The following is a 24,861-nucleotide window of genomic DNA, read 5'->3' as shown; positions in this document are numbered from 1 at the left end:
GGACTTTAGAGAGGGCGTGGCCTGAGACTTTCCCAGTGTCCACTCTTCCCCCTAAAGGAAACACGGCTAATATTGACATATTGCCCAGCTCTAGCTAGCAGTATGGCGGTATGACAGTGTTTATATAATTACTCTCAATGCCAGAGGTTGGGAGACAACAGTTCCATACTCCGGCTTTAAAGCAGCACGTCTTTCTTTTACAGTTTTCTTGTGAGGGTGAGCATGTTGTCTTCTAGCTAACCCCATGGTACCTGACCTGAGGGATTTTTGGCAGCAGGCACAGCACATTAGATGAGTGTCTTCGTGTCAAGCAGTGGCACTCTAATGATCACAAGACCCTGTCTGGGGATCAGACCCCTTAGCTTTCTTTTGCCGTAATGATGCAGTCTCTCTAATCTACGGATCCTCTGGGATGGAGCTTGAGCTCTCAGCCTGTGATTTAGAGGGCCATAGCCTTTCTTATCTGAACGTTTTTCAAAGCTAAAAAAAGAGCAAGCTAGCGAGCCTTAGTAGTTTAAAGGGGACCGGACTGCTTCAGGCCCAGAGACACGAGGGACCAACAGGGCTCCATAATGATAAAGTTACTACTTCAAGCATTTCTGTCCTCTGTACTTGATTCTTTTGTGCTTGATGTATTCATATCAGCAATCATCTGTTTACTTTACTTTGTGTTTGGAACTAGCCTTCTTTAAAACTATGAGAGTTCTGTTTTTCACCTCAGAGATTTCAATTGTAACCAAAGTTTTTTTTTTTATCCAACCTTACCATCTGGACAGACTACAGTAAATTAACTTCTTGTCAGAGTGTGGAAATGACATCTAGCTGCTCCTCAGTAGATAGCAGAATGCTGCATACCGACTATCCTCGAGCATCTGTGTTTACCGAGGATGAAAGACGCACCAGGACATTGTACGTCTCAGGCAAGACGAAGGAGATGCACAAACGCAACCTTGCTTTGTGGAGCCTAAACAGTTAGCAGACGATTTGTGAACACATCCCTGTGAGGAAAAAAGGCCTTGACCCCCGCGCGGGTTTTAAGAAAACAGAAAAAAAAAGCAACTGTTTCCGTCTTCTCCTCACATTCCCTCTATCATATACCCCCTCCACTACCCTCTTTTTCCCTCCCACCCTCTCATCCTTTCAAGAGCGGAGTGTCAAAAAACATGGCATCTTACAGCGTTCGCTACAACTCTGAAGAAGAGAAGAGGGAAAAAAGCTGTACCACCCAGTCAGGCTGATTGAAGGCATCTCAGACGCCTTAGGTGTACGACATTCCTCCTCCTCCTTCCTTCACTGACGCCTTTATAAACAAGTTTCAAACGCCCCTGATCTAGTTTGACAAACTTTCTCCAAAGAGCATTTGAAGAGAGGATGAGAAAGTGACACCCCCACATGTGCTTTTTTTTTTTTTTTTTTCTCTCTCTCTTTTCTTTTTGGGCGCCGGCAGAATCAGGTCTCCACTTACTCTTCTGCTTTTCAATCACTGCCATCTCTCTCCCTCTCTCTTTCTCACACTTTCTTTTTTTGCTTTTTCCTTTCTACTCTGACAGGTCTCCTGTGGTCGCCTCAATTGCACAAGAAATGGTGGTAAATCAAGAACAAAGACTCAGACATTTAACGGAGCTTTGTCAAGGATACAGTGGATAAATGTAGCTGAAGTGCAATAATGAGGAGAGGCATCTAGAACAGTAGTTCCAAAAATTGAAACAAAATGACCAAAAAATTACATAAAATTAAGCAAAAAAGGACTCAAATTGACCACAAAATGACAAAAAATGAACACAAAAAGTCACAAATTGACCAAAAAAGACACAAAATGACCAAAAAGGACACAAAATGACCTAAAAAGAAACAAAATGATCAAAAAAAAGACACAAAATGACCAGAAAAGACACAAAATGACCAAAAAAGACACAAAATGACCAAAAAAACACAAAATGACCAAAAAATGACATAAAATTAAGCAAATAATGACTCAAATTGACCAGAAAATGACAAAAAAGACACAAAATGACCAGAAAAGACACAAATTTAACAAAAAAGACACAAAATTACCAAAAAAATACACAAAATTACCAAAAAGACACAAAATGACTGAAAAAAGACACAAAATTACCAAAAAAGGAAACAAAATGACTAAAAAATTACATAAAATTAAGCAAAAAAGGACTCAAATTGACCACAAAATGACAAAAAAGACACAAAATGACCAGAAAAGACACAAATTTAACAAAAAAGACACAAAATTACCAAAAAAAGACACAAAATTACCAAAAAGACACAAAATGACTAAAAAAAGACACAAAATTACCAAAAAAGGAAACAAAATGACAAAAAAATTACATAAAATTAAGCAAATAATGACTCAAATTGACCACAAAATGACAAAAAATGACCACAAAAAGTCACAAATTGACAAAAAAATACACAAAATGACCAAAAAAGACACAAAATGACCCAAAAAAGAAACAAAATTATCAAAAAAAGACACAAAATGACCAGAAAAGACACAAAATTACCAAAAAAGACACAAAATTACCAAAAAAATACACAAAATGACCAAAAAAAGACACAAAATGACCAAAAAAAGACATTAAATGACCAAAAAGACGAAAACACAGTAACACATGAACACTTTAACACAGTGGAGACAGAGCTGACTTCCAAAATGATTTGGCTGATCCAGAAGGTAATTTTATAAATCTTAGTTGGGCTTTTATTTTGGTTTAACTAAATTATGATCATCCAAAAAAAGAGTGCTGACATCTTGACAAAATTCAAACCCTTTGGATTTTATAGATTTATGGATACATATTTTCTCTAACACCCAGCATGCTGCTGATGACTGTATTGTATTAATATTTATACACTTTACCGCACTGACTGTTGAATCATATTTTTCATCCAGGCTATCATCACAGCAGCTACCCTTTGATTTTTACCAAGAGAAGGTCTAATGTGGTTCGACTGTGCCAAGCAATGTCGTGGGAATTTTGTACTTAATTGTTTTGATGACTAGAACAAACAAGAGCGAGCCTTGGGATGTTGTTAACCACCGACATGTTCACACACAGAAACCACACGTTCAAAGGAAGAACACTGTCACCCTGCTCCGGGGTTGATTAACACACCAGAACAGACAGTGACTAAACATGAGGAGCGACATCAAAGTAAAAGGCCAGTCGTCTTTCTGTCAAAGGGTCTTTTTGTTTTTCCATGTGTTATGTGTTTGAGAGCGGAGATATCTTGTGTGTCATTTGTAGCAAACTAACCAGAAATCTCACTAATGGAAGGAGTTTCTGTATGATTTCCATCCTTCGATTGTGGAAAACTGATTTTAAGCATCAGTGATGTCATTTTGTTCCAGGAAATAGCCTGGTCCCAAATAGCTAGCTGCTATCAAATATTGCAAATATTGGAAGCTACAAGCAGACTGCATGGCATGAAGAAGCTAATGCTTTTATGATCAAAGTCTCTACATTATGACCTTGCAGTGTCATGTGACCTAATCCACCTATGAGAACAAAGGCTGGACTCAAACAAGAAAAAATAATCAATTACCCTTAAAGGCAAATACAGGCAAAGCTCACACAGAACATAACAGTGGTTCACGAGATGTTTGTGCTTTGTTGTACAACATGAAATATGTTAGTAAATATCCCCACTTGTGAATTTTTAAGTTTTTACATGTCATTTAAAAGCTGGTTGATGTCACACCGAACACGGACGGGAACTCTCTCACTAGATTAAATTAACCTGATCGTCGGCGATATTTCCATTTTAAAATGCGGCTCTGCATATCTAATCAACACTTTCTACACCAGTAGTCCTCCAACCACCAGGGGGCGAACGCATAGTTAAGGTTTCATGTAGTTGCCTTAATAAATAACGAGCGATCGCTAAGCAGGATCTGACGTAGTACTCGACGTCACAACAACACGCACCATTTGTAAAAGCTGGCGAAGCAGTGTTGCTAACTTAGCGACTTTGTTGCTATATTTAGCGACTTTCAGACACCCCTAGCGACTATTTTTTTTAAAACGACTGGCGGCAAATCCAGCGACTTTTTCTGGTGTTATTGGAGACTTTTTGAGGCCGGAGTAAGAACGAGTCCAAGCGGGACATTCCTCCTGCAGCAGTCTTTCCCAGCTGTAGAGCCGGAGGGAATGTTCAGCCCTTAGTGTCCAGTCTGCAAATTGCTAATAGGCTAACAGTTAGCTCTACACTAAAAAGTAAACAAATAACGAGTGATCGCTAAGCAGGATGTGACGTAGTACTCGACGCCACAACAACACGCGCCATTTGTAAAAGCCGGCGAAGCAGTGTTGCCAACAATATTTAGTGACTTTTCAGACCCCCTTAGGGACTATTTTTTTAAAAAAGTGACTGGCAACAAATCCAGCGACTTTTTCTGGTCTATCATCTATCATCTATCATCTATCTGTCTATTCCTATTGTTTGTTTAAAAATAGGGAAAACATCTGTATTATCATTGCACTAACACGATGAATAATCGTGATTGATAATCTTGATTACAGTATTGATCAAAATAATCGTGATTATCATTTTAGCCATAATGGTGCAGCCCTACCTCTAGTCGTGTTTTCTCCTGCAAACTATTGTAGATCGTAAATTAGGTTAAGAAAACAAGTAATTAGGCTAAGGTTAGGCTTGTGTTAAAGAAGACACAGAAGAAATTAGGAAAGATGTATTGTTATTGTTACTGTCAAAGACTGATATGGTACTGTCCCTTTAATGCGACCTGCAGACCAGATAATAAGGACTGCCATGCAAATCTCTCAAAGGATAAACTGCATTTATTTTACATAAAAGAAACCTCCTCTTTTTCTCTGGCACACCCTCTGGCAAACATTTGCATTTTTGCCCCACTAGTGGCAAGACTCTAAAGCGAATAGAATATGTGTATTGAGCATTGCAGCCTCACAGGGCTGCTGTCCTCAAATAAAGTCATTCTTAACCCTTTATCAGGCGAAGAACTATATTTGGTAACTTCAGTGGATATCTAAATGGGGTCCCCATGTCTCTCTGTTTGGTCGTAGAACTCAAATTGACAAAAAAGCAGAAAAGGACACAAAATGACCAAAAAAAGACACAAAATGACCAAAAATAGACTCAAAATGACAAAAAAAGACACAAAATGGCCAAAAAAATAAACAATTACCAAAAAACAAACACAAAATGACCAAAAAAGACACAAAATGACAAAAAACAAACACAAAGTCGCCAAAAACACACACCAAATGACCAAAAAAAGACACAAAATGACAAAAAAAGACACATAATGACCAAAAAAGACACAAAATGACTAAAAAAGACACAGATTGACTAAAAAAGACACAAAATGACCAAAAATAGACTCAAAATGACCAAATAAGACATAAAATGACCAAAAAAGACACAAAATGACCAAAAAAGAAACAAAATGACAAAAAAAGACACATAATGACCAAAAAAGACACAAAATCACCAAAAACACATGAAGACTTTAACACAGTGGAGACAGAGCTGACTGCCAAAATGATTTGGCGACCCCCAGATATCATCTCGCGACCCCAATCGGGGCCGGGCCCCGAGGTTGAGAATCGCTGGGTTAACCGACTGTTAGTCACAGGATTTCTTCAACTAATCAATTACCTAAAAAAAGTCTGTCATTTAGTGTTATTATCTCGCTGCAGACAAAGGGAACGCCTTTCAAAACAAGCCATATTTGTGAATAATATTGTCACGCCAGACATGTGATAATTATTTCCCAGTAATGACGAATGACTAATGGATCATTTTGGATAAAAGGAGCATAGAAGAACAGGTCATTAGGGTTTTGTTTGACTAAGACGGAGAAGCTGACGAGCTTCAGGAGATGTGTTCCAACATGCACATGACAAGGCTGAACTTCTGATCCTCTGAAAACACTGTGTTCAAATGAAAACAGTCACTCTCTTCATGATTAACTGCCATGTGTATGCAGAAGAACACGTACAAACACACAGAGGCTTTCACTTTGTTGTGCTTACTATGGACTGACTGAAGATTTTATCACAAACATGTACACACACACAAAAACACACACTTCATCTCAGCTTCACTCTGCTGTTTTTTGAAGCTCTGCACACAGATAAATGTTTTTAAATGTTAATGTGGTTTATTTCATCATCAGCTGCGCTCGTGTGCAAGACGGGACACACTGCATCTTCTTTCATGCAGATTTATGTTATCTCTGTTATCCTGTCTCTATATATGACTTTTTTCCAAGGCGTGTCTCTAAAAAAAACCCCAGTTAGGATACAGATATCAATGTTTAACTCCCTAGAAAATATGCTACTTCTGTAGCCTGCTATAAAGTCAGATTTCATCCCTCCAAGCAGATGTTTTTTTTTTGCTTACAACTGCCTGCAACTTCATCTCATGTATGAATATATACAAACAGATTCACTGGAGAGAGCTCCAGAAATCCACAGTGTTACATTTTTTTTTTGACATTTGTGTTTCTTTGTGTTTCAAGACTGAGATGAAGATCAAAGTTCAAATTGACCAAAAAAGACACAAAATGGCCCAAAAAAGAAACAAAATGACAAAAAAAGACACAAAATGCCTAAAAAAGAAACAAAATGACCAAAAAAAAGAAACAAAATGACCAAAAAAAGAAACAAAATGACCATAAAAGACACCAAATGGCCCAAAAAAGAAACAAATTGACCAAAAAAGACCTTAAATGACCAAAAAAGACACAAAATGGCCCAAAAAAGAAACAAATTGACCAAAAAACATATTAAATGACCAAAAAAGACACAAAATGACAAAAAAATTAACACAAAATGACCAAAAAAGAAATTAAATGCCCAAAAAAGACACAAAATGACAAAAAATAACAAAATCACCAAAAAAGACACAATTGATCAAAAAAAGACACAAAATGATCAAAAAAGGCATTAAATGACAAAAAACAACAACACAAAATGACCAAAAAAGACATTAAATGACCAAAAAAAGACACAAAATGACAAAAAAACAAACACAAAATGACCAAAAAAGACATTAAATGACCAAAAAAAGACACAAAATGACAAAAAAACTAACACAAAATGACCAAAAAAGACACTAATTGAACAAAAAAGACACAAATTGACCAAAAAAAGACATTAAATGACCAAAAAAGACACAAAATGACCAAAAAAGACACAAAATGGCCCAAAAAAGAAACAAATTGACCAAAAAAGACATTAAATGACCAAAAAACAAACACAAAATGACCAAAAAAGACATTAAATGACCAAAAAAAGACACAAAATGACAAAAAAACAAACACAAAATGACCAAAAAAGACATTAAATGACCAAAAAAAGACACAAAATGACAAAAAAACTAACACAAAATGACCAAAAAAGACACTAATTGAACAAAAAAGACACAAATTGACCAAAAAAAGACATTAAATGACCGAAAAAGACACAAAATGACCAAAAAAGACACAAAATGGCCCAAAAAAGAAACAAATTGACCAAAAAAGACATTAAATGACCAAAAAACAAACACAAAATGACCAAAAAAGACATTAAATGCCCAAAAAAGACACAAAATGACAAAAAAAACCCACAAAATCACCAAAAAGACACAAAATCACCAAAAAAAGACACAATTGATCAAAAAAAGACACAAAATGATCAAAAAAGGCATTAAATGACAAAAAACAACACAAAACTTCTTTCATCCAGATTTATGTTATCTCTGTTATCCCGTCTCTATAAATGATTTTTTTTCCAAGGCGTGTCTTGTTAGGATACAGATATCAATGTTTAACTCCCTAGAAAATATGTTACTTCTGTAGCCTGCTATAAAGTCAGATTTCCCTCCAAGCAGATGTTTTTTTTTTGCTTACAACTGCCTGCAACTTCATCTCATGTATGAATATATACAAACAGATTCACTGGAGAGAGCTCCAGAAATCCACAGTGTTGCATTTTTGACATTTGTGTTTCTTTGTGTTTCAAGACTGAGATGAAGATCAAAGTTCTGGAGTCCAAGCACCAGGAGGAGAAACTGAAGCTGCAGCAGAGACACGATGCAGATGTTGAGAAAGTAAGAATCAAAACTAAAAGGAAGTAAATACTCAGCACCTTCATTTCACTAGCTCAATCTAACATCTTGCTCAAGCTCATATCTTATGAAAAAATGCATATTAGAGAGTTAATTTTAAAAATAAACTGTCCCAAATGATCTGTACACTAAAGAGAACAGCTATAAACCTACAGTTTATCCTAATAAAAAGCCTTTTTTTCTCGTTTTTTTTAGACTTTAGTAATAGCGAATTCATTCTTTGTGCATTTTGTGCGTTTTTTTTCTGACTTAAAGACAACAGAAAACAAAGTGAAAGCAGTTTTCTCTATCAGTCGAACAGCACATTGAACAGATATGCTTTCCTTCTTCCAGACCTACATACTGCCCAGTCTCAACATAAGTGGTGCAAAACAACATAAAAGTGTTTTGCCTGGTTGCTGATTGGATAGAACGCTAAGCAGGATGTGATGTAGTACTAGACGCCACAACAACACGCACCATTTGTAAAAGCCGGAGAAGCAGAGTTGCCAACTTAGCGACTTGGTTGCTATAATTAGCAACTTTTCGGCTCTTCTTAACGAGCTGCAGGGTCCGGCGGCTCGTTAAGAAGAGTAAGAACGAGTCGAAGCGGCACATTCCTCCTGCAGCAGTCTCTCCTGGCTGCAGTCACAGAGCCGGCTAACAGTTAGCTCTGTAGCAGTACAGTGTGTATGTGCTAACAGGCTAACAGTTAGCTCTGTAGCAGTACAGTGTGCATGTGCTAGCAGGCTAACAGTTAGCTCTGTAGCAGTACAGTGTGTATGTGCTGACAGGCTAACAGTTAGCTCTGTAGCAGTACAGTGTGTATGTGCTAATAGGCTAACAGTTAGCTCTGTAGCAGTACAGTGTGTATGTGCTAACAGGCTAACAGTTAGCTCTGTAGCAGTAAAGTGTGTATGTGCTAACAGGCTAAAAGTTAGCTCTGTAGCAGTACAGTGTGTATGTGCTAACAGGCTAACAGTTAGCTCTGTAGCAGTACAGTGTGTATGTGCTAACAGGCTAACAGTTAGCTCTGTAGCAGTACAGTGTGTATGTGCTAACAGGCTAACAGTTAGCTCTGTAGCAGTACAGTGTGTATGTGCTAACAGGCTAACAGTTAGCTCTGTAGCAGTACAGTGTGTATGTGCTAACAGGCTAAAAGTTAGCTCTGTAGCAGTACAGTGTGTATGTGCTAACAGGCTAACAGTTAGCTCTGTAGCAGTGAAGTGTGTATGTGCTAGCAGGCTAACAGTTAGCTCTGTAGCAGTACAGTGTGTATGTGCTAATAGGCTAACAGTTAGCTCTGTAGCAGTACAGTGTGTATGTGCTAACAGGCTAACAGTTAGCTCTGTAGCAGTACAGTGTGTATGTGCTAATAGGCTAACAGTTAGCTCTATAGCAGTACAGTGTGTATGTGCTAACAGGCTAACAGTTAGCTCTGTAACAGTACAGTGTGTATGTGCTGCTGCTGCAGGAGGTGTTCACTTAGTGATCTCTGTTTGTTTACAACAAGCACCAGACACTCTGTGTACAGTTAGTGATGCCGGTTAATTCACCATCACTATGTTTATGATCAGCGGAGACGCTGTGCGACGGCGGCCACAGTTGCGTCTCCCGTGTTTAATCCGTTGCGACGACTACTATTAGAACCTTAAGAGTTAATTTCTTATTTTAAGCGTTCAACATGTTTATTTCTATATTTAACAATCTTAATTCAAGAAATCTTGTCAAGGTAAATTATCTGTCCATGCAGCAAGATCATTTCCCTCAGATTTACTGTTTTTATCTTGTTTTTAGACACACCTTTTTTGCAGTGTATTAAGTGTCAGAAACCCAGACTGAGTCAGTAATGTTGCAGAATCCTCATTGTTGCACGTATATATCAAGTTCTAACATATAAACGAGGCTGAAACGAGGCGATAATTCCTCCTGGGGACGCTGGACAGGCAGCTCTGTTAACTCGAGAGCTCATGAAGACTAGTTAACTTTTGTTACGACGGCCATCATTGGCTCTTGATTCTATTTGGTGGCTAATGAAAAGGAAAGGAACGTGTTTCTTCTCCTTTCATCGCCCCCACTCCGCTAATAATCAGCTCTTCAAAGCTCTTTGTCGGCTGGTGAAAATAGCGGTAAAGCTGGTTTATTTCACACTCGGTGCCCATCAGTTATGCTGCAGATCAAGTATATCTGGGATCTGTCACGTCCTCGCTGTGACTTTCCCTTTGCTGCCACAGAAGCTTTTAATAAAAGGGAAAAACACTCCAATTTTCTCTCCACTTTAAGATGCCCATTGCGTCTTTGTGTTTGACAAGAGACAGGATGACAGCTCGCTCTCTCTCCCTCTCTCGCTCTCTTTAATTACATACAGATTGCGAGTTATGTCCGATTTAATTTCCTTAGAATTTTACCCAGTTGTCCCTCTAATGGCTTCAAAAGGGGGAGTGATTCAGGGGTGCACTGATGGAAGGTGGGCAAGCTCGGTTTAGTTTTAATTAGTCTCCTTATGAATAATGTATCGGCTGCTGAAAGGCTACTGGTCATTGAGGGAACAGGGCTAATGGTTGTGGATCACTACTGTGTTTACTTCTGAAATACTTAATAACCTCAGGTGAAGAAGAACAATAGATCAAAATAAAAGATGCACAATTAAAAACAAAACGAACAACAATAAATACAAGACAGCAACACAAAATGAAACAACAAGACTCAACACTTATATGTGTTCAAAAGGAGTCAAAGCTTATTAAATCCCACCCCTTCTCCCTATGTTAATTTACTATATTCAGTTATATAACAACAATAATATTTATATATATGTATGTATGTATAACACATAGTAATGTAGTACAGTGGTGCCCAACCTTTTTCTTGAGGGACTCACATTTTACCATTGTAAACTTTGGCGACCCCCCCATTGTCCATTGCCTCTATGAAGCCGAACTCAATGTGACTTTCATGGTACCCTCTCTTTTCCTTTTTGAGATATTCAGGATTTTCCTCTCCCTGACGCTTCGCCATTTTCCCATTAGCTCTGTGTTTCTGTTGATAGGCGAGGTTACCGCTAGGTGAGGTTATCTCTAGGTGAGGTTACCGCTAGGTGAGGTTACCGCTGGGTGAGGTTACAGCTGGCTGAGGTTACCACTAGGTGAGGTTACCGCTGGGTGAGGTTACCGCTGGGTGAGGTTACCACTAGGTGAGGTTACCTCTAAGTGATGTTACAGATAGGTGAGGTTACAGCTAGGTGAGATTACCACTAGGTGAGGTTACCTCTAAGTGATGTTACCGCTAGGTGAGGTTACCACTAGGTGAGGTTACCGCTAGGTGAGGTTACCGCTAGGTGAGGTTACCACTAGGTGAGGTTACCGCTAGGTGAGGTTACAGCTGGCTGAGGTTACCACTAGGTGAGGTTACCACTGGGTGAGGTTGCCGCTAGGCGAGGTTACCGCTAGATGAGGTTACCACTAGGCGAGGTTACCATTAGGTGAGGTTACCGCTAGGTGAGGCTACCACTAGGCGAGGTTACCACTAGGTGAGGTTACCGCTAGGTGAGGTTACCGCTAGTTGGCGTTACCACTAGGTGAGGTTACCACTAGGCGAGGTTACCACTAGGTGAGGTTACCGCTAGGTGAGGTTACCACTAGGTGAGGTTACCGCTAGGTGAGGTTACCTGTGTATACTGCAGGAGGGATGTTACACATGTCCTTATTCTCGCGATATAGCCTTTATTTTTAAACTTTTCTATATTGATTTTTCTATTTAAATAAGTGAATAAACGTTTAATGTAGCCCTTATTTAGTTGTTTTCGTCCCACTAATGAATTAAATGCTGACTCATCTATATTTAACGCATTAGATTTATTACATCCCTTAAAATCAAGAGGGCTTCGCGACCCCCCTCTTGGGAACCACTGATGTAGTATATAAACTTATTACTACCATTATTAACATACATAACTTGTTATTATCTTCCACACACATAAGCACACTTACACCCATGTAGACTTTGTAGGGCAGAATAGTTGGCAATGAATAAGTGTATTTGTTTTTAGATTATTTTCTGTGTCTCTGTTCTTCGAGAGTCTCCTCATGTTGTTCCTCCAGGTTTGGTAGCTGTGTTACCTCCATTCTCTGGTGATGTTGGTTAAAGTCACGGACCACCAGGCTGGAGTCCCCCTGCATTAGGATGTGGTATAAAAGCCTCAAATGAGCACCCTAAAAGCTGTCATTTCCCACCTTGTAGTGCACTCTCCCTGGACCTGACAGCGTGTCACCGTCTCGCTTGGTGGACCCCTAAAAAGACAACAATCTCTCTGGGCTCGCCAAATGGAAAAAAATTGGGTATCCCTAAATGTTTGGTGACCTTTGCGCCATGCGCCCCGTCCTCCTTTCATCTAGCCCATCCCATTCTCACAGAGAGGCATATTATTAGTGCACTTGGGTAGAACAAAATGTGAGAAAGAAAGACATTTTTGGCTTTGGGGCAATACTTGATGGAAAATCTGAGCATGACATTCTGTTGGACGAGTTGGTTTTGTTCTGTCTTGTTAATTGGACGCGTAATTAGGGCTGGGCGACATGGCCCTAAAAGAATATCACGATATTTCAGGCTTTTTTTCATGATTTCAACCTTTTTTTTTCATTTTGACTTTTTCTTCATGGCTTCAACTTTTTTCTCTTTTTTTCTAATTTTTTGAATTATTTCTCGTGACTTCTACTTTTTTCTTCTCATTTTGAACTTTTTTTCATGATTTCGACCTTTTTTTTTTTCATTTTGACTTTTTCTTTGTTGCTTCAACTTTTTTCTCATTCTTTCTCATTTTGAATTATTTCTCCTGACTTCTACTTTTTTCTTCTCATTTTGACTTTTTTTCTCTTGACCTCAACTTTTTTCTCGTTATTTTGACTTTTTTTTCGTGACTTTGACACTTTTTTCATATTTTGACTTTTTTCATGATTTCAACCTTTTTTTTCATTTTGATTTTTTCTTTGTGGCTTATTTGTCTTTTCTTTGCATTTTCACTCTTTCTCATAACTTTTTTCTCGTTATTTCAACTTTTTTCTCATTAATTTGATTTTTGACATTTGACATGGACATATCGCCCAGCCCTAAGTGTGAGTACACTTCAGTAAGGTGACTGCGGATTCATCATACCTATAGAAAACAACTTTTAGAGAAACTTTTTGAGCAGAATGAATGAATCCTTTTTGGTAATTTTGTCTTTTTTGGTAATTTTTACAACATTTGTGACACTTTTCTTTTTGTGTCTTTAGTTGGTCATTTTGTGTCTTTTTTAGTAATTTTGTGTCTTTTTTTGGTCATTTTGTGTCCTTTTTTTTGTCATTTTGTGTCTTTTTTTAGTCATTTTGTGTATTTTTTGGTAATTTTGTGTCTTTCTTTATTTGGTCATTTTGTGTCTTTTTCTAGTCATTTTATGTCTTTTTTTTGGTCATTTTGTGTCTTTTTTGGGTCATTTTGTGTCTTTTTTTGGTCATTTTGTGTCTTTTGTATCTTTTTTTTCTCATGACTTCTACTTTTTTCTTCTCATTTTGAACTTTTTTTCATGATTTCAACCTTTTTTTTTATCATTGTGACTTTTTCTTCGTGGCTTCGACATTTTTTTTTTCTCATTTTCACCTTTTTTCTCGTTATTTTGACTATTTTCTCATTAATTTGATTTTGACATTTTTTCTATGGATATATCGCCCAGTCCTAAGTGTGAGTACACTTCAGCCAGGTGACTGTGGATTCATCATACCGAGAGAAAACACCTTTTAGAGAGACTTTTGGGGCAGAAAACCACCCTTGTGAGTCTGTTTACAACCTGTTATAAATGTGTGATGTGCTTACTACCACAGCAGGCAGCAGACACACCCTCAGACAAATTGCATAATGTACACACTGTACATATGCACATTATTTAGCTGAGCCAAGGCAGCGTCTCCTCAGTGCTAGACAGTCCTTTAATACTGCCGCTCCAGCTCTCCATGGCCTTATTTCACTAATTACTCACAGATGGCAGCAGCCAGCAGATGCAGTTACCTCATCACACCTCAGCACAGGTGGTTCGCTCAGATGGTGTTTCACCCAGTTAGCCTGGAGCCTCTTTAGCATTATTAGATAGGCATGTGGAGGATGAGGTCTTGTCAGGTCATACAGTGAATTATGTACACTAAATGTTCCCCGTCCCTTTAAATAACATTTTAAAATCTACGGTTGGTTTTGTTTCGTTGTTCACAAACAATAATCCTTTAACTTCATCAGAAAACATTGATTATTTACATGTAGTAATAGCTAGTTGGACTTTGAGTGCCTTTTTTTAATAGACCTGCTATTCAATGTAAATGTGCCCTGTGAGATTTGTTTGTAAACATGCAATGGATTTTGTTAATGTTCAGCATTTTTAGCAAAATCCATCGTGTGCATACTTGAGGCCGAACAAACTGCAGTGTTTCCCCTACCATTATATTGGTCATTTAGTGTCTTTTTGGTAATTTTGTGTCTTTTTTTAGTCATTTTGTGTCTTTTTTTAGGTAATTTTGTGTCTTTTTTGGTAATTTTGTGTCTTTTTGTGTCTTTTTTTGGTCATTTTGTGTCTTTTTTTTTGTCATTTTTTGTCTTTTTTTAGTCATTTTGTGTCTTTTTCTGTCTTTTTTTGGTCATTTTTTGTCCTTTTGTGTCTTTTTTGGTCATTTTGTGTCTTTTTTTAGTCATTTTGTGTCTTTTTTGGTCATTTTGTGTCTTTTTTTTGTCATTTTGTGTCTCTTTTTTTTTTGGTCATTTTGTGTCATTTTTTGGTGATGATTTCAAAGTTCTGGAAAAGTCCCATGATGCATTGCGACACTCCCACATGTATTCTGATGCATTTAATTGGCCAAGAGGCCGAAAATAGGTGGAAAAAAATACAAATACTACAAAACGACGTATCCACTTTCCCGGCTTTAATGGTAGAATAACGCAACAGTGCCCCCCAGTTTTAATGGTAGAAATGCGGTAATGTTCCCGCCTTAAATGGGTAAATGGAGAACCGTAATGTATGCAAGCTTCTTCCACTTTCTCAACAGTAAAAAAAAAAGTGAATATTCTCAAGTGAGTGTTAAAAAAACAATTTCCCACTCCCTCCCTCCTAGATTCTGGACCGCAAAAATGGTGAGATTGAGGAGATGAAGAGCATGTACCGGGCCAAGCAGAAGGAATCGGAGGAGATGATCCGTAAGCTGGAGAAGAAAGGTGAGAGGTCACAGGATTGCAGGGTTAACTGGAGAGATGTTTACACTAGTGTCTGTGAACACTCAGTGTAAAAAGCCTGAAAAGATACAACTCCAAACGAGGCCGGGCTGGTGTAGTGTGACGTTCTCCAGCTGTGCTGCTCGATCTGAACCAGGGGTCTCAAACTCATGTTACCTGGGGGCCGCTGGAGGCAGTATCAAAATGACCAAAAAGGGCACAAATTTACAAAGAAAAATACACAAAATTACTAAAAAAAGACACAAAATGACCAAAAAAAGACACAAAATGACCAAAAAAATACACAAAATTACTAAAGAAAGACACAAAATTAATAAAAAAAGACACAAAATTTCTAAAAGACAAAATTAATAAAAAAGATACAAAATTATTTTAAAAAACCCCCACAAAATTACCAAAAAGAACTAAATTACTTTAAAAAGACACAAAATGATAAAAAAAACTAAATTACTTTAAAAAGACACAAAATGATGAAAAAAAGAAACAGAATTTCTAAAAAAGACACAAAATTATTTTAAAAAGACACAAGATTATTAAAAAAAGACACAAAATTACGAAAAAAGACACAAAATTATTTAAAAAAGACACAAAATGACCAAAAAAAGACACAAAATTACAAAAAAATACACAAAATTATTTAAAAAAGACACAAACTGACCAAAAAGACACAAAATTATTTTTAAAAAAGACCAAAAAAAATACACAAAATTACTAAAAAAGACAGAATTACCAAAAAAGACAAAAAAAATGACCAAAAAAGACACAAAATGACTAAAATAGACACAAAATTGTTTAAAAAAAGACACAAAATCACCCAAAAAATACACAAAATTATTAAAGAAGACACAAAATTACAAAAAAAAGACACCAAAGTATTACAGAAAAGACATGATTATTAAAAAAAGACACAAAATTATTTAAAAAAGACAAAATTACCAAAAAAAGTAATTAAAGGGACCTTCCACACACAACATGGTAAAGTGCCATTCATATAAAACTCACATTAAACTTTCATATCAAGGTTTGGGCCACAAAATATCGTCACGAGGGCCTCAATTGGTCCGGGGGCCACGAGTTTGAGACCCATGCTGTAAAGTTTAATCTCTCAATATGTCATATATGTGCGTTATTCTCCGTGCTTAATTTCCTTCTTCCCTGTTGCTCTCCACTTCTTTCTTCTGTCTCTAAAAGCATCTGATGAGAAACTTGGCAGAGAGAAGCGCTGCTGGCCATTTGATAGAAGCAATATCTTTTATTGACATTGATTTACTGACAGCGTATCAATGAGTGTGTGTCTGTTAGTGTATATGTGTGTGTGTGTGTGTGTGTGTGTCCATCTGTTCACACACCCCGAGGCAGGGCCTGACTGCTCTCGGTGTGTTTGTGTATGTGCTCTTCCACAGTTCAAAGTGTGCTGCGGGAATCCCAGGTCATCTCTGAGAGCAAAGAGAAGCAGATTGCTGAGCTGAAGAAGATGTCGGATCAGAGCGCCGACTCCCTGAAAAACGAGTGGGAGAAGAAGGTACGAGGAGAAGTTGAAGGGTTTGGATATTGTGCAGCCCAACCCCCTGTAAGCAGCCCTGAGCCACAGGAAGGCTGTTTGATAGCATGAGACTAGCAGACTTTGCTGCAAGCAGCCAGGCAGGCAGGCAGGCTCTGCTGCACTGTTAGAGAAAAATCTTTATTCTTTCATGCTGTGCTTAAGTTAGTGTGGGTTTTTTTAGTGCTGAAAAATTAATGCTCTTTGCCCTGGGTAAATTGCGTTTTCACTCCCGATAGCTGCAGCTAACCGAGCTGTTGGAGCTCAATGAGATCCTAATGAAATTCCCGCTTATCCTTTCAGGGTCACATGTAATGAGCACAGTTTTGCTCAGATGTAATAATAAATGGAAGAAAAAAGACTACTTAGTCATATAAATTGTGTTTATTATTCCCCTTGAATAAGCAAGGCATTCAGGGTTTGTACACATTACCAAAAAAGACACAAAAATACCCAAAAAGACACAAAATGACAGAAAAAAACTAAATTACTTTAAAAAGATGGAAAATGATCCAATAAAAAGACACAGAATTACCAAAAAAGACACAAAATTATTGAAAAAAGACAGAAAATGACCAAAAAAATACACAAAATTACAAAAAAATTCACAAAATTATTTAGAAAAGACACAAAATGACCAAAAAAAGACACAAAATGACAAAAAAAATACACAAAATTACCAAAAAAGACACAAAATTACCAAAAAAAGACACAAAAAGGCACAAAAAGACACAAAATTGTTAAAAAATTCACAAAATGACCAACAAAATTACTAAAAAAAGACACAAATTAATGCTCTTTGCCCTGGGTAAATTGCGTTTTCACTCCCGATAGCTGCAGCTAACCGAGCTGTTGGAGCTCAATGAGATCCTAATGAAATTCCCGCTTATCCTTTCAGGGTCACATGTAATGAGCACAGTTTTGCTCAGATGTAATAATAAATGGAAGAAAAAAGACTACTTAGCCATATAAATTGTGTTTATTATTCCCCTTGAATAAGCAAGGCATTCAGGGTTTGTACACATTTAAAAAAGACGCAAAATGACCAAAAAAGACAGAAAAAAACTAAATTACTTTAAAAAGACGCAAAATGACCAAAAAAAGACAGAAAAAAAAACTAAATTACCAAAAAAGACACATTATTTTAAAAAGACACAAAATGACCAAAAAAATACAAAAAATTACTAAAAAAGACACAAAGTTATTAAAAAAAGAGACAAAATGACCAAAAAAAGACACAGAATGATCAAAAAAGACACAAAATTACTAGAAAAAGACACAAAATTATTTAAAAAATGCACAAAATGACCCAAAAAATATACAAAATTACTAAAAAAGACACAAAATGATCAAAAAAAGACAGAATTCCCCAAAAAGACACAAAATTACCAAAAAATATACACAAAATTACTAAAAAAAGACACAAAATTATTTTAAAAAATACACAGAATTAATGCTCTTTGCCCTGGGTAAATTGCGTTTTTACTCCTTCTATTGCAATCTGACTATATCCATCTATAGACTATAGATAATCACATGTTCAATGTAAAAAGAGTAGCCTATCCGAAAGTGTAACACCATCACTGTTGGTATGGTTCAGTGAAATCTCCCCCTTTTAGTATGTAAGTACTCATCTAAAACATGCAATTTACAACAGGTGGAAGATACTGGAAAAGCTTGAAAATGGACCTTGAAAGTCCTTGAAAAATGCTTGAATTTGACCCCTGCTAAAGTGTACCAACCCTGAACATTACATGCCTAAAGAAAAGGGAAATTATGAAAGAGATGGTGGCAAAAAGAAATCAAGCAAAGTCGTCACAGGGAGGAAGATCTGTGGCTGATATGTTTTCATTCTGTGCCCTTCCAGCTGCATGCTATTGCCACTGAGATGGAGCAAGAGAAGTTTGAACTGCAGAAGAAACACACTGAGAACATCCAGGAGCTGCTGGAGGACACCAACCTCAGACTGGCCAAGATGGAGGCTGAATATAACGCTCGCTCACAGGCCACGGTGAGTACAGGAAGTACAGGTGTTAGCTCTGTGTTTCTATAGGAAAACAGCAAAAACAGTTAGCTCTGCAGCAGTACAGTGCGTATGTGCTAACAGGCTAACAGTTAGCTCTGTAGCAGTACAGTGTGTATGTGCTAATAGGCTAACAGTTAGCTCTGTAGCAGTACAGTGTGTATGTGCTAACAGGCTAACAGTTAGCTCTGTAGCAGTACAGTGTGTATGTGCTAACAGGCTAACAGTTAGCTCTGTAGCAGTACAGTGTGTATGTGCTGCTGCTGCAGGAGGTGTTCACTTAGTGATCTCTGTTTGTTTACAACAAGCACCAGACACTCTGTGTACAGTTAGTGATGCCGGTTAATTCACCATCACTATGTTTATGATCAGCGGAGACGCTGTGCATAATTAGCCATGCTGGTTTGTCGAAACTGTCCAAATAATATATTTAATATATTTAATAATATATAATAATATTCATTGTGTTGAATAGTGAAGACAAGAATAATAGAAATTATAAGTATAAGTAAATTATTATCTGGATAGTAATTAAGTAAAAAAGTGAGATAAAATTATATTAAGACTAAAATATAACTTTATTTTATAATATTAGGTCTGAAGTACACACATCTTTGAATAGAGTTGTTAAACACTTTTAAATACACTTATAACAAATCAATTTGAAAATGTTTATCCACTGAAAACAAAATATAAAAACTGAAAGAAGACAACAACATTATAGTTACTGCACTCTGTTTATCATCACTATTAGAACCTTTTACAGCAAAACCAGAGTGCACTAACTACATTTTTGGGGTCAAAGGTCAAATAAATCATCATGATTTATGAGCATAACAATTACATCATCAATACATGTAGAACTTGTAGAAAAAGTGTCATATCACTGAATTACATATAACCAGTTTGGCTGGCCAGTTAAAAAAAGCAGTTTTTCTCAGTTTAACCCTTTGCGTAGTTGCTGCAGTTAGACTTTGTAGGGCAGAATAGCCTCAGGCTCTTATTATATTATTATTCTGCCTTTCTGAGGCTTCAGATTTAGATATTACACAGCTCAGTCAACCATGGTGATTTATTCACTCACACAAAGGAGATGATTGAAAGCATGTGAGTTTTTTTCCACAGTGTTATTAATAGCTTGATCTTTATACCAAAATAGACTCTGCATGTAGATTTATAGGGTGGAACCAAGCGATTCTGTGTAAAATCAGACATTTATCACACCCATAGAGCCCCAATGAACTGATCCTTTGTTTAATGACAACATTTTTTACCACTGCGACAAATTAGCTAAGAGATCAGCAGTCACATCAGGCTGCTTAGGTTGAGTAGTCCACTATGGAGTCAACCCTAGTCAGCAAAACTTTCATTAGTTTTAGTTTTTATTTCGTTGTCAATTTTTGTTTTCAAGTTCAGTTAATTTTAATTTGTTTTTTTGAGTGTGTTTGCTAGTTTTAATTTGTTTTTATTTTTGGGAAAATGCTTAGTTTTTATTAGTTTTAGTGTTAGTTTTAGTTTTTTTGTGATGGGGTATTTGTTGGGTGCCAGATTCATAAAGTCACAATAAATGTCAAGTCAAGTATAGTTTATTTGTCCCAACTTGGGCAATTTGGTTGCAGTTTAGGTGTGTAAAAGACATGAAAACAATACATTCCAACACACATACATACAACAGATCACAGCCTCAATATATATATATATATATATATATATACATATATAAAAATAAAACAAAACAAAACAAAAACAATATTGCAACAGAAGTCAATTCCAGGTGAAGTGTCCCCCACATATGTCCCCTGTTTCCTTTATTTCCTTTGTCTGATCCATCTCAACCCCAATAAGTTTATTAAGTCATAAAACCAGATAGATTAAATACATTTCATATCAACCAAAAAGGTTTAAAAAAAGTTGACAAAGACGAAAACGAAGGACATTTTCACTGTAATTTTAGTTAGCTTTAGTTAGTTTTGTAACCACAAAATACAGTTTCAGTTAGTTATCGTTTTTAAAAAAACGCTCGTTTTTATTTTTATTTCAGTTAATGGAAATGTTTTTTCAATTCTAGTTTTCGTTATTTCGTTAGTTTTCGTTAACTAAAATAACCTTGACACACACACACATACACACACACACACACACACACACACACACACACACACACACACACACACACACACACACACACACATTCTTGTACTTCTATCTTTGTGAGGGCCCTCATTGGAATAGTGAAGTTGGTAGTTTTAATTAGTTATTAGAGTGACTTTGCTAGTTTTAGTTTAATTTAGTTTTTTAATGCTTTAGTGTTTACTAGTTGTAGTTTTTTGTAATGGGGTATTTGTTGGGTGGGAGATTAAAAGAGGTCACAGTAAATTTTGCCTTTATTTCCTTTGTCTGATCCATCTTCATTATGTATGACAAAAAGTTGACAAAGACAAAAACGAAGGACATTTTCACTATAATTTTAGTTAGTTTTGTAACCACACAATACAGTTTCAGTTAGTTATCATTATCATGTAACCTTTAACCCTTAAAACAAAGTCTGAAATCTCAAAAAAGCCTTTAAAGAAGTGAGGACCGGCCGAAATGTCCTCACTTTGCAGAAATGTCCTCACTCTGTTGGTTAAAAACATGTTCTGGTCCTCACTATGTAGGAAGTACAAGAACACACACACACACACACACACACAGGAAATGGTGGGAAAGTGTCTGTTCTATTTCTGATCATTTTCATGAATGAAAACATTTTTTTACAGTGTCGTCAGCAGCACACTGTATTATTTACAGTATTTTATTTATTGTATTTGTATTTGTATGGCCACAACATTGTATTTGACTCCAAATGGCATCATGTGACAACATTTTTAACACTTTGAATTTTCCCCATGTAACCTCATGTAGCATGATTGAACTTGGATTAGTACACTCATGTTTATTCCAGTCAGTGACTTCCCACCAAAGGGAATGAGTGAGAGAGAGAGCAGCATTAGACGCAGCGTGTGCTTGCTGCAGATTATTTTATATGCCAAACATCACTTTCACTGGAACAAACAGGATTCTGGGATGGGAGTATTTTTGCATAAAACTCTTCAGCTCAAAGGAAAGTGTTTACAGCTTTCATAGCTCTAATTGTAAAACAGTGACCCACACCATTCTCTGTGAAGCTGTTCTCAACCTTGGGGTCCCGACCCCAAATGGGGTCGTCAGATGATTTCTGGGGGTCGCCAAATCATTTTGGAAGTCAGCTCTGTCTCCACTGTGTTAAAGTGTTCATGAGTTTTAGTTTTTTTGTCTTTTTTTTTGTCATTTTGTGTCTTTTTTGGGGCATTTTGTGTCTTTTTTTTGGTCATTTTGTATCTTTTTTTGTCATTTTATGTTCTTTTTGGTCATTTTGTGTCATTTTTTTGTCATTTTGTGTAGTTTTTTAGTCATTTTGTGTCTTTTTTGGTCATTTTGTGTCATTTTTTGATCATTTTGTGCCTTTTTTTGGTCATTTTGTGCCCTTTTTTGGTCATTTTGTGTCTTTTTTTGGTCATTTTGTGTCTTTTTTTGATCATTTTGTGTCATTTTATGGTAATTTTGATTCTTTTTTTGATCATTTTGTGTCTTTTCTGACAAATCCCAAAGTATCAAGTTGTTACTTTCCAAGGAGTCTCTGGCTTGAAGCTGACTGTTACACACTCAGGAGGTCAGAATGGACCTTTAAACTGATAGCAAAGGACTTAGATTAAAAGTAACAATAAAATATAGAAAAATATATATAAATGCACAGACAGAGAGATGTTTTAGTTGTTGTCTGCTTCATTATTTGTCCAAAATTCGTTGTAACAACTGAGTTTGTCTGATCTGAACTGTGAGATTCTGTTCAGTGAGACAACATGATGTTAAATTGGGGGTCACGACTCAAAAAGGTTGAGAAAGTAGTTCTACTGCTCTATGAAGCTCTTATTAATGGAGACGTCCTGTAACCTCTGGGCCAGAATGACTCTCATATCTTACCTCTGTCATCTTTATAAAGGTCTTTGATCCAAGTGTGTATTAAACACACACACACACACACACACGCTTCCCAAAGCTGTGGTTTCTTTGATGTCATATGAAAGGACTTTGGTTTTAAGCAGGATCATTCTCATTACATTAATGGGGATCATCAACACCAGAGGCCAGTTGAACACACATGCTTCATCAATAGTATTGTTATCAGTATCAGTATGGCCTGTCATACATATCACACATATTGCTTCTGGCCTTAATCTGTCAGCAGGCCCACATTTAAGAGGCATCAAACAGTGGACAGGGCAGGGCCCGTGGTCAGGCCCCTCTTTTAATAATTAAGGACAGGCCAGAGAATGAAAAGAGCCTTCTGTCACTGGAAATCAGCTGCTCACACACACACACACACACACACACACACACACACACACACACAATTTGGAGTGGACTTTTCTGAGGTATTACAGCACCCTTCTTTAGTGGTTGGTTTCTCTAAGCTTAAGTCTAAAATCAATTTTTGCGCTACTATCACAAGCTTTACCGCAATCTAGGGCTGGGCGATATGTAACAAAAGTCATATCCAGATATATTTAGGCCCCGTTTACACAAGGACGCTTAAAACAGGTAAAAACGACCTAAGTATTTTATGTGAAGTGCCTTTTGTTTAGACGGTGACGGCGTTTCTGGGGCTTAAAAACACAAAAATGTGTAAAACTGTAATCCGCTCCGCCGTATCGTGTCCGTATACACTCTCATATAAATATATTTACTTCAGAAAACGATTGGCCTCTTTTATTTCATAGGCTATTTTTATTTTGGATATTTTTTTATTTAAATGTGCACTTTATAGAGCTTTGATTTTTTTTTAAATGTTCTCCTGTTGTTATACAGTATTTATGTTCAATTAAATAAACGGTTTCAATAAAACTACTTGTGACATGTTATATTTGGCTTCGACTTTGACTGAACATTTGCTCTCACTTAGCGATAGAAATATCGGGATATATATCTTATATCGATATTCAGCCTAAATACATCGGGATATGACTTTTGGTCCATATCGCCCAGCCCTAATTTGTAGTAATGGCACACTTTTGGTGTGAGGACACCCTTAGAATCAATGTTATGTAGTGTGCTTTTATTGTGAAAAGCTCTGTCTTTCTCTGTTGATTTGTTGCTGATAGTTCTACAAGTAAGTTCAAAATATATCAGTCAGTTTATTCAATATGCAGAGATGTTTTGCTTGTAGAATATTCAGTCCTACACGACTTTGACCCAGCAGCTTCAGTAGTTTTTCAGCATGTGGTTTGTTCACTTAACACTATCTGCCAATTTGTTTCAGGCCACTACTACTCCTCTGCTCACTCTGAGGGGGAGATACAGCTGCTAATAAAAAGTTCATAACCAGGACACAATGTGAAAAGTTCACTCGGTTCACATGTAAAGTATGCATGCCAAGACAAACTCAGATTGATGATTCATGCTCATTCAAACCCAGCGTACTGGATCTGGTTTAATAACAGTGAAATGAAGAATGTTCATGTGCCCAACGCTACCTGGTTGGATTTCTACCCAACGCAGATCAAAGATCTCACAAGGGGCCGACAGATATGTGTGATGTTGTTATTTTTGGACGTTATCTATGCACGGGGCAGAGCCGATGGAGTGACTGAGTGGGTGTTTGAAAGAAAGACAAGCCGCTATCTGCCAAGCTATTGCACCATTCAAACTCTCGACTGTAGTCCATACTTGTCCATGTCCAAATGACGAGATGAGAATGGTCTTGTGCTTAGAGATAAACTAGTGCGAATATACTTCTTTGTACTGTCAAAATTTAACAGAAATATTTTTATTAACAAGAACAAGAACTGTAGCTAACTGCCGCTAACGGCGGCTCTTCTTAACGAGCTGGCCTTCGGCTCGTTAGCGGCTCGTTAAGAAAAGTAAGAACGAGTCGCTGGATTTG

General features: G+C 36.9%; 1 protein-coding gene across 1 annotated transcript in view; it reads left to right on the top strand.

Annotated features, from left to right (window-relative positions):
• Positions 1 to 24,861, top strand: part of cep112 (centrosomal protein 112) — a 219,298-nt gene that overhangs the window by 39,959 nt on the left and 154,478 nt on the right. Inside the window, exons 9-12 of the mRNA XM_059347126.1 lie at positions 8,008 to 8,094; positions 15,219 to 15,318; positions 16,740 to 16,858; positions 18,744 to 18,887. Coding sequence (XP_059203109.1) covers positions 8,008 to 8,094; positions 15,219 to 15,318; positions 16,740 to 16,858; positions 18,744 to 18,887 — 450 coding nt within the window. The remainder of the gene's footprint in view (positions 1 to 8,007; positions 8,095 to 15,218; positions 15,319 to 16,739; positions 16,859 to 18,743; positions 18,888 to 24,861) is intronic.

This window comes from Centropristis striata, chromosome 13 (assembly GCF_030273125.1).
Source record: "Centropristis striata isolate RG_2023a ecotype Rhode Island chromosome 13, C.striata_1.0, whole genome shotgun sequence".
Taxonomy (NCBI): Eukaryota; Metazoa; Chordata; class Actinopteri; order Perciformes; family Serranidae; genus Centropristis; species Centropristis striata.
Note: the sequence above shows the minus strand (reverse complement) of the source record. Positions and strands in the feature narration are given on the sequence as shown.